This window comes from Corvus kubaryi, unplaced genomic scaffold (genome assembly GCF_017639235.1).
Source record: "Corvus kubaryi isolate FWS band 111438036 unplaced genomic scaffold, C.kubaryi_AGA036_p1.0 65442, whole genome shotgun sequence".
NCBI lineage: Eukaryota > Metazoa > Chordata > Aves > Passeriformes > Corvidae > Corvus > Corvus kubaryi.
Window position 1 is genome coordinate 1823 of NW_024582005.1, and position 10981 is coordinate 12803.

At 45.4% G+C, this 10981-nt stretch overlaps 1 protein-coding gene across 1 annotated transcript; it reads left to right on the top strand.

The window, feature by feature from the left end:
* Nucleotides 1-1510: 1510 nt before the first annotated feature.
* LOC121673449 (microtubule-associated tumor suppressor candidate 2-like) lies at nucleotides 1511-10710 on the top strand (the record flags this gene model as incomplete). The annotated part of the gene is made up of 5 exons (XM_042046748.1): nucleotides 1511-1625; nucleotides 3388-3461; nucleotides 4924-5022; nucleotides 5361-5480; nucleotides 7854-10710. Coding segments are annotated over 5 exons (561 nt in total), but the record flags the coding sequence as incomplete, so codon positions are not given.
* Nucleotides 10711-10981: the final 271 nt, after the last annotated feature.

Consider the following 10981-nt stretch of genomic DNA (forward strand, 5'->3'; position numbering starts at 1 on the left):
GAGGTGATCAAGCCTACAGACTAAATTAGAGGTGAAGTTGGAATTAGCATCCAAGGCAGCTGCTTCCCAATGCCAAGTTGACTACCTGCCATGAAAAACTGCAGACAGGACGTCACACTGGAAGATTAAAATGAGTCGCTTGGGATGTGGATGTGAAACACACAGAAGACAGAAAAATCCCTGTAGATCATTTGGGACATATTTAATTGGCTTTATAGATAAATAACTTGCCAAGGATGGTGGCAGGGAGAGGAGACCCCTTCACCTCGTGAGGGAGTTAGTGTTGAGCATAATAATTCCTATGGGGTGCTGTTCAGTTGAGAAGCAATTAGAGTAGGAATAAAGGCTTCAGCAAGGGTGAGGTGAAGAATATGGCAATACTCATGAGGCTTCAGCTTACAGTCATCATGTACGAGGACACTGTGCTCTGGAAAAAGTCAGGTGATAGTCCTTGCCCCATCAGTAGCCCTTTGAGTCATCTGCCCTCCACCTTTCTCAGCTCTGTCATGCAATGTATCAGCAGACTGACTCCCCATTATTTTGGAAACTGTTCTTCGCCACTGAGTTACCTCCCACATTATTATGAAAATTAGTTTGGACAATTTTAAATTCCATGTTAAATGCCCAACTTTCATTCTAAGAGCATGTTTTCTCCAATATGATTGGAAATTTTGCTTCTGGTAGGTTACTTAATACGTATGTTTGACAGTTAAAAGCAGTGAAATAACATTTATTCCAGTCAAAGCAAACTCAGCTGCAGTAACTTTCTACCATTATTTACATAACTGTGAGCAAATAAAGGTGTTTGGAGTCAAGTCACTTAGCCATGAACAGCTGTTTACTGTAAATGTGAAATAGTTTGATCCTCTGCCTTGGCAGATATGGCAGATAGTATTGTGTTAAATGTATCAAATAAGATCAGTGTGGTTACAGACCCCGGAAAAGCAAATTCGATGCATTGCATTCAGAATGTGCTCTGGACCACTGACTTAAACTTGATTACCACTTCTCATTGTAGTTCCTTTAATGATGCATATTAAAAGACCATCATTGGGGATCTCACTTTGCCTTTAGCCAAGTCTAGTAACAAAACAATACACTGAAGGAGTCCCGAGCACACAGGATGCAATGGAACACGGGCTGCCCACAGCCCTCTTCCAGCTGCACTCCTCACTCCCATGATGGCTGTGGGCCGTGTGGTCATTATTATAATTTAGATTAATGGAATGTCAAGACTTCTGAACATTTAATAAACAGCATCTCCACCTAAGGGCTTTCGCTTTCTTATGTACTTCTTCATCACCATTAAGTTAAAAGAACAAAAATACCATCAGCAGTGACTACACGCTACCACTCAAGGTATCAACATGGCAAAACTGGCTCAGGTGCTGGAAGTGACACATTCACTAGATCCCTTTGCTGTTTCCAGATCACTGGAGCTCTCCAGCAGTGGCTTGTCAGTGTGCCACAGCCTGTCTAACCATGTGTCCCATGTCTGTGCTCACTGTTGTTGGAACAGGTGAAAGATATCACAGCTGTACATGAAGCTGCAATGTCCCAGTTGGAAAACAACCACATTGTGGCCATTACAGTACTGAAGGATGAGAACGACTGCAAGATTCAAGGTAAGCGAAAGACAACCCAACAGCTACACAGCTGCTCCAGAGCAGGAGTGTGACACTGTGTTTCTTCCTCCAGAGCAGATTACACAGAAAATTTGTGTTGGTCTAGTGCTTTCACGTGGGGTGGACCACCAGGTTCATGCTAGGGCAGAGGGAGAGATGTCTGCAGTCTGTATAGCATCTAATTTTGACCTGAAATTATCTGAGGGGGGTCTCTGGGTCAAAGATAAGGCTTTCTCTATGTGTTGCTAAAATAGAATCCAAATTCCACATCACTTCGCACACATACTTTTTCAAGAGCCTAATCCTCGGGTGCTCAGGAGGATAGAGCTCTTGGGATATCTCTGAATGTAGGTGCTTAAATGCCCACACTGCTTCTAAAAACAAGACTCATTATTTTCAGTAGCAAATGTCTGGCCATGCTTAGCAGACCAAAGCCACTCACTGGTGCAAATCTGCACCTCAGCACTCTTATCTTTATTTTGTGTTACAGTTTGGCCACGGGATTGATGCTGCAGACAGATCTCTTTCTTCCCTACCAGCTCAGTGTCTGAACACATGCCTTTGTGCATGCTTTAGCTGACATTTAACAGTTATCTGTACAATCTCCCTATTTTTTTCTACGATTTAAATATCTCTAGTAGGTTTTCCCACATTTCCCAAACCAAGCCATATTGCTTAGCTCTGCATTGTGTCAGTTAGAGACACAGTCCAGAGCATAGTATGAACTGAGAACAGTCTATTCCCCTCTCTCATGGGCAGAGGAGGTATCTAGCATAGCATTTATAAATTAACATATGCGATTTTGAAAATAAATAAGTAAAAAGCTGTTTCTTGCTTGAGGATATTCTTCTCTCTCCGTTTTTGTTCGTATTTTCTGATGATAAAATTCAGTTGTGGTTCAAGGGTCTGGTGGCCAAAGTTTGTGCTCCCTGTTCCTGGTGCAGGTCTGAAATGCCCTCCTGTGCCTGGAAGAGGCACTGCAGCAGCCGCTGCGGGAGAGTGCGCTGAGCTCGGCACTGGAGCGATGGAATCATCGCTGCTGGGACTGTGGCTGCTGAGCAGGGGTTAGAGGGCACAACCCATGGCTTTGGGAAAAAAAACACAAAAGATACAGTGTCCATATACTAAAAATGCAGGTGCTACTGCACTGAATGACAGTTGGATGCCATTGCTTTAGAGATTAAGCTTTAATTCACTTTGTTTATGAAACTTCTGGTTATTAGTATGTCCAGGGTGAGTTATTCTATTTAATAATGTTTTTTGTCTTCTCTGTCTCACTACTGGAATAAACCTCCTAATTCATCTATCACAGCTTGGGGAGAAGCACTGTCATTTGTATTTTTGCATCTGAGGTGGTGGCCCTCTTTTCTCTCTCTCCAAAGAAATTGCAACCCAAGCTTTTAAATGTATCCAATTTAAAATTCTTTGATTTAGGGATACTAACTCTGAACTGGAAAATGGCCCATTGCCAGACTGACCCTTTTCAGATCAGAATGCCTGGGAGCTGAGAATTCTGAGCAGTTCTGAAAAATCAGAATCTGGTCACACAGAAACAGAGGTATCTGCAAAAAGTGAAAGATCAGGAAATTCTGATTTTCAGAACAATTTCCCTAAGGTCACAGGGCACATTGCTACCAATTTCCTGCTCCATTTCCACGTCCTAAAACTGCATCCCAAATTGCGCTCGGCTCATGACGTGTGCTCTCAGACTCTGCTTTGCTGGACTTCACTCTGTAATGTCATGTCTGTGTAACTTCTCCAGAACTGAATACTGCTCACAAACTGGAAAAGGCACAACTAGAAGAGACTTTTGAAAAGCTGCGTCTGTCACTCCAGGTTAGCAGTTTCTTTATTTCCCACCCTGTAATGGTGCTGTGGAGCAGCTGACGGGGCAGCCCCAGATACGTTGCCTGCTGCCAGCACACCAGCCTGTTGCCTCTTACCAGCTGTGGTACCTCTTGTGCTCTGCCTGTCCAAACTGGGATCTAGCAGCAAACACTCAGGATTTTTCCTCCCCCTTGGCTGGTTCACAAAAGAGAGAAAACCTAAAGGGACAAAAAGGCATCTGGATAAAGCAAGAAATGTCTTTTTTACCCTGCTGGCAAATTTGAGCTCTCTCCTGCATGGTGGGGAGGACTCTAGCACCTGCAGTGGCTATGAGCACCAGCTTGTCTACATGGTACCCGCCAACAGGCACCCCCAGGGCTCAGAAACATCTCCTTGCCTGGCCCTGTGCCTATGTCTGTGATTTATAAACTCCTCCCTGCTGCCTGAATGTGGGAAAGCTGGTCCCATGCTGTAGACACATCTCCAGTCCCACCGGAGGGCAGTGCAGTCCCTGATGTGGGTTGCCCCAGGACTGGCCCCGATGTGCAGCCAGGCTGTGGATGGCCCGGGTCAGCCCTGCACATCACAGCTCCCACATCCCACTGTTTAACACCAAGATCGAGATTGTCTAACCCTTCTAAAAACTCCATGCTGTTCTCACTCCCTAGATGAAGAAATCATAAGGAGTGGAGGGCAGAACTGTGCCCCCGTGACACAAGCTAGGTTTGGACATGTGTGAACAAGTAAAGATGCCACAGCAAATAATGCAAGCCCTGTTTGATTTCACAGGCAGAGATTAATTACAATTTTTCAACGCCCTGACTAGCACATACTGTTGCACTGCTGCAACAGCTCCAGTCACGCCAGCAGTTTTGCAATAAGGGATGATGTAATGTTCCAGACAAGAAATCACAACTGTGAAAGATAAAAATACCATTTTCACAGCAACTGTGGATTTTACAGGTGTTGTATAGACAGAAATGCCTTTGATAGTAACAGAAATATGATTGCTTAAAATAACATGTTGTTCCCACGTATAGCTCTGAGATGAAATGATGATCATTTTAAAGCCCACACCACTTACTCATCACTTCTTGTTACCCTGTTAGAAGCCTAGAAAGGGGAAGGAAGCAGGTATCTCCTGCCTCATTTGGACTCTAAGGACCACACAATCATGCATGTGATACAAATGCCGGGTCTCCCAATAAGGACCTGTCTATTCTCATCCAGCACAAGGTGATGGGTGATTTATCATCAGCTGCAGGTGTTTTAGGGATTTTGTGATTCCCTAAGGCTTATCAAATACTCCACTCTATGTTCAAGCGGCCTTACATAAAAAATATATCCCCTTACAGGGGTTTATAATCTTTGTTTAGCTTGCCTGGTAGTTTCACAGTGCAGACTGACCAGTATGAATGTAAGAGGGTTGGTAATACAGTTGATGTGTTAATTGGTGTGTTTCCCCCCCCAGGACCAGATAGACACCCTCACCTTCCAGAATCAATCTCTTAAGGCCAAAGCAGACCGGTTTGAAGAGGCTCTGAAGAAAAACACTGAGGAACAGCTGAAGGTAGATGACAACTCTAACTATACAGGCATCGAGACACGTTTCTAAGTATTACACATCACCTGATTCAACGAAGAGCAATGGGATCCTCACTCCAGGGACAGGGGGGCAGGTCCCAGCTGAGACCCCAAATACTGAGCTCTGAGGAAGAGTCACAACTCTTAGCCAAAGGGGTGTCAAGGAGAAAAATCAGGGGTCAGATGGGCTGCAGAGGACCAGGTCCAGGTAGTTTTCACACCACTGATTCTCCTAAACCACAGGGTTCCATTAAGGAATCTCCCTCTTAATGGCTTAAGATGTATTTATGGCTGACATATCCAAATCACTGATACTTTTCCTAGATTGTGCAAGCTCCATATCTGCACTTAGAAAAAGATTTGAAGAGCTTAAAACATGTTCTGGAAATGAAGAACCTCCAGATTCACCAACAGGAGAAGATGATCATGGAGCTAGAAAAACAGGTGAGTTGTCATTTTTCCTGCAGAGGAGACATCGCAGAGCTAATAAAGGAATAGTTTGGTTAAAGCAGATGAACTTAAGAGGGGTGAATAAACACATGAGGTGGGGGCAAGACTTGGTCAAAGAGGTTCACATCCATCAATCTGGATTGCTTCTTCATACAATACCTGCTCAGCGTGTTAGGTCAGACAGTGAGGTGAGTGTGTAGGAAGAAAGGAGGAAGGAGAAATTTGTGTTAATCTATGGTACACCAGCCTGCATCACATGCCCCTACAGGAGTCAGGTAGCCTTTTAGGGCTGGAGAGAGCAAGTGGGGGAAGGTTGAACCGTGGTGTGTCTTCCTGCTGCTCCTGCAGGCATTTAGGGAGCCATGTAGGAATTAGCAATACTCAGCAAGCAGTTCCTAGCAAGGCTTACTCCAGAAAAGGTCTCCCCAGCCCTCCAATAATGCTTTTCTGCAGGCTGTGCTGTTTTCTCATCCTTTGCTTGTGGGATTCCCTAATGAAGAACTCCCCAGTTCACCATCAATTACATTTTTTGTGGGAAAGGGGATTAATTTTGTACAGCATAACCTGCAGTGACAGTAAAATACAGTGTGGTGACAGGATGAGGCAATACCTCAGCTGGGAGCTGTGGCAGCTGGTTCAGCATAGCATTCAGCAGGATTTGTTTCCATTTACAGGGAAATTTGAGAACTCCGATGATTATTTTGCTGAACAGATGCTTTAGTAAGTGGAGGTAGAGAAAAGTGCCACTTTGCAACTGAGGCTTATTATCTGTGCTCCTTCCAACGTGCTGCTCTTGGAGCTAAGCCAGAATTTGGAAACACCAGGAAAAAAGAACCCAAACAACAGCCTATATAATTCCTGGTCATTTAGCTGCTTTTGCTCATTAACTGAATACAAGCACACAGTCCTGTTCCTGCCCTTTATCACAGTAAAACACTGGGTTTGCTGTGGTCAAAAGGCACAACTGCTTTCCATTTCAAGATATACCTTTGTAAGTGCCAGAACACCTACAGGATATCTCCAAATGCTCTGAAAGTTGGGGTGCCTCACAAGGGAGCAAGAGGGCATTTTTAACTCAGGGTCAGCCTTGGCTCCTTGGCAGCTGAAAGGGAGGCTGGAAATGAAGGTGGCACAGCTATACTTGTGAAAATTACTGAAGAAGCAGAGAGAGAGCCCGTGATGGTGATTCCTCTCTCAGAGCATTTCAAAACAGGGCCAGAATCCATGTTCCGCTCTAACAAAATAAACTGGGACAGACCAGAATATCTGAGAAACAGGAGTATCCTTTACAATTACCTGCATAGAGCAGAAAACACAACCCAAAACTGATGTCTCCACCATTGTGTGAGTTATTGCTATCCCCAGTGCACAATATTTTGGTTCTTTATAAAAGGTTGGGAAATACAATAACCAAGCTCACACAGAGATAAGCTTACCCTGTCCTAATTTGTTTTCTTTCAAAAGCGTTGAGTTCAGCAAAATTTAAACTGCTGAAAAACCAAGAACAAAGGGGATGAAGTTTGTCAAATTCAAAGCTTGGGGAAAACAGGGCACCTGAGGCTGTGGAACATGCCTTACTGATGTTTGATTACATTGCTGCAGATATCCCTAAACTCTGACCTTGAACTGTGCTGAATAAAAGCTGCCTGTGCTTGGGGTAGGATTAATTTCAATTAATTACAGCTTAAAGTTAAATGTCTGATTTAAGCCTGTCATTTAAGCCAACATTGTCAGCAGTAGTGAGAAGAGTCTCCAAAGGCCAGCCAACCTCATGAGAATGCAGCAGCACTCTAAGGCTGCTGCTGGGCATCATCTGCCCTGGTGGGTGACTCTTTTCTTCTCCATAACTGAGGAATCATAATCTTGGAGGCTGGATGTCAGACTGTAATGTCTGGAAGATGTACATCCCATCATCTTGCACTTCTCCTTCATCACTAGACTGATCTCTCATGCCACAGTGCTGGGCAACTTTCCATGCTGGGTATCCTCATGCTCCTGAAGTGTCACCAGCACTTTCTCCAACATCTGGTAATGCTGGCTCCCTGGGGGACAAAAGTTGTGGGGGCACCTCTGGAGAAAACATCTGTTTGCACTGAACAAAACTAAGACCCTCCTCCTCGAGGACTCTGTTAGAAGTAAGGGCTGGTTCAGCTCTGCCCCTGCTTAATGCTCTGCTGATGGCCCCACTTACTTCACCAGTATGATGTGGTGGTGTGAGTCAGATCTCTAAGTCTCAGCTGCAGTCAATATAACCACCTCCACCTATCCTCAAATTTTAGAAGTTGCTCTACAGACTAATATAGAACAAATTATCTAGGATCAGGTGCTGAGTGTTCTTCAGACTTAACAAACCTTCTTTTGCTGCAGGTTGAAAAAAATTTAAAACTGGAAGAAAAAATCACCATGCTGCAACATCAGAACGAAGAACTCAGAGCCCGGATTGAGCAAAATACTGTCATAACAAGGTTTGTGCTGGTGTTTGCAATCTGTCTGAGCTTGAAAGGAGGCTCCAGGTCTTAATTGTCCAAGGCTGACACTTACTTCAGAAGGGGAAAAACTTATTTCCTCCTGAAAGTGTATTGGTGTTCTGCTCTGCTTTTTTTATTAAAAAATATTTTTATATTAGGATTTGCTTCCTTTAACACAAGGAAGGGCGTGTATCTGTCTATGTATTTTCATGATTTTGACACACTACTGAGAACAAGCTTGCCAGTGGTTGTGGTCTCAGTATCAGTGCCCTGAGACCCGTTAGCCAGTGGGTAATGAGGATGGGAAATGGGAAGATCTTGGGAAAGACATCCTAACAACAGCACTGTCACCCAGGCGGGATTAACCTTTGGCAGGTTTTTTCATCAGCACTGCCTTTTTGAAACCTTGTCACAACGTGACAAGGGTGACAAGCCTCCTTGTGTTAGGTGACATACAAAGAGAAGGGAAGGACAGTCCCTGTCCCAGAGAGTTTATATTATGCTGTAAGGCTGGAGACCGCAGGTGGAGCCAGGGAGAAGGGGTGCCAGAGGGAGAAATTGGAGCTGGTCTTATCCCAGCACTGCAGCTACCTAGCTGTCATTGCATCCAGAAATGATGCCACTGGCCAAAAATGAAATTTAATTTTTAGCTGTTTTTTTAAACTGTCAAGTGTCTCATCTGTGATTTTAGTTTTTGTCTTTCTCATGCCTTGTTTCTTAATGACTCAGCCTTTTGAAATTGTCTCCAGTATGTAGATATTCTTAAAAGGCAGCATTGCTTGTGCTAACATTCAGATCAGGGTGAGGATTATGTTTTCTCTCACCTGATTGTAAATACCTGTAACGCATATCTCTCTGTCTGAGGTGGGTGCCTACAGCATTTCTGTGCTGGGGGAGGAAAACTGGGTATTTCTAAGGTCTGGTTCACCAGACCAGTTTGAGACACCTGCTTTTGGGCTGGATGAATTGTGGCCTGGAAGTGGCAGTCTCTCTCCATGCCTGACAGCAGCCAGGGTGCCTGGTTCAGTGCTTGGCATCTCTGCATTGCAGCTCCCGGTCTCTGGGCAAACAAGCACCCTCCCTCCACTCCCTGCTGGCATCCAGCTGCAGCACTTTGCTTGTTGCCTGCAACTATGTAGGTACTGCTTTCAAAAACACCTTTTAGGAGAAACTGAATTCAAGGTCAGCCTGGAAAGTCAACTTCGAGGAGAATAATTTTCAACAGTAATTCTTTGGGGACAGCTGTGGGGCAGCTATAGGGACAGCCAGGGCTTTAAAGTTGGAGTTATTAAAGCCTGTATTTTCCTGGCAGCAGTAACCATCCTGACTGCTGATTTCTGTTGTACTGGCACTGCCTGTGAAGTGCAGTGTGAATGAGCTCAGGGAGCTGCCCTGGATTAGAGCTATTTCTGCCAGCTTGCAGTTTGGGTGCCCAAGCGGCTGTGGCAGCCCAGCAGCAGTGAGAGGAGGGAGGGGAGCCAGAGCAAAGCCAGTCTCTGCAGCACAGCCAGGAGGGGGTCCCAGAGGCACTGAGGGGTGCACCAGAGAGATACTTCCAATTACAGCCAAGGGCAGGTACAAAGGGAAGGACAAGAACCTTGCAGGGTAGATCATGACCCAGTTTTGGATGTGGGAGCTCCACAGAGCACCTGCTGGGATTTCCCCATGCACTTGAATAAATAATCTGATCTCCCAGCATTTCAGATCCTCTTGATCTCCCAGCATTTCAGATCCTCCCTCCAAATAAACCAGTATTTTTTTTGGTCGTTTGGACTGAGAATGTCTGAAGAATGATCGTTTCCAATAACTAAGAGATCAAGGTGACTCTGCTAGCCCCTGCTCCACAGTTCAGAACTTTCAGGGACTGGGAGAAGAAACACATTCTTGATTACATGAGCTACATTTCTGTAGGAATCAAGGCTAAAAAAGCAGAAATTCTTTAAAAATGTCTTTTAAACAAAACCAGAAACGCCAACCCCACTCTCTGATGGGCTTTTGGTGAGTGGAGCAGCAGTCCATGACATCTGCTACAGCCTTCAGGCTACACCCAGAAAAGGAGTTGTACAGAATTTTTTTGTATGCATCCAAAAGCCACACCCAGCTGCTACTGAACACTGAAAACACCTAGGGGAAGGTTAGGTTCCTCCCTGTTTATTTCTATAAAATCCTAAATTGCCAGTAAACCAGGTGAGGTGCCTGCCCAGAGCTGCTGCAGGTTGATCATGTCAGGAACTGGCTCTTGTCCAAGCATAGTGGGGCTGCAGAAGCCTGGTGCTCCTGCATGCATCCTTTCGAACATCAGTGTTGTCAGCACATGCCCAAAACATGTCTTGATCAAGTCCCACAGTCTACCTGCCCTGCCCCATTTGTTTCAAAACCAGTCACCTGGTTACCTGAGTGCAGACTCACCAAGGCTGTGGTGCCCCTAGGAGATTTCCATGCCCCAGCTCCCAAAACTGGGCATTCTGGGGAGAATGCCTCTCTGGTCATTACTGGTCAAGTTTCCCTAGTGTTGCAGTCAGGAATAGAGGCTATTTTGGGACCAAGGAGGAAGGAGCTGGAGAAGGGCCCATAGCCCTCATCACCTTTTACAGAGTGGAGGGAAAGCCTTGAAGCTGAGCTGTGTCCTGCATCAGGACATCAGCTAAAATGGAGCATGTAAAGGGCAGGCTCCTTTTCCTTTGCATGCCGTAGCAGCGAGTTGAAAAAATCATGGATGCAACTGCTGTCACTCCTCTTTGTGCTTACTCTGACACTCCACAAGGCCAGGGAGAAGGGCTGGGGCTCATCCCATCTGAGCTTTGGCAGCTGAGATGCCTCAAAGAGGTGTAGAGCAAAGACACAGGTGCATCTGGAAGCAGAATCGGACACTATGGGGAAGCTGTGACTTGTGGAGATGCCTTTCTCACCCAGCAGTAAAGAGATCTGGGGACAGCTGTGCCCCAGCTTCAGCAGCTCATCTGCAGCCCTATGGGCAGGGGGATGGGATGGGATGGGATGGGATGGGATGGGATGGGATGGGATGGG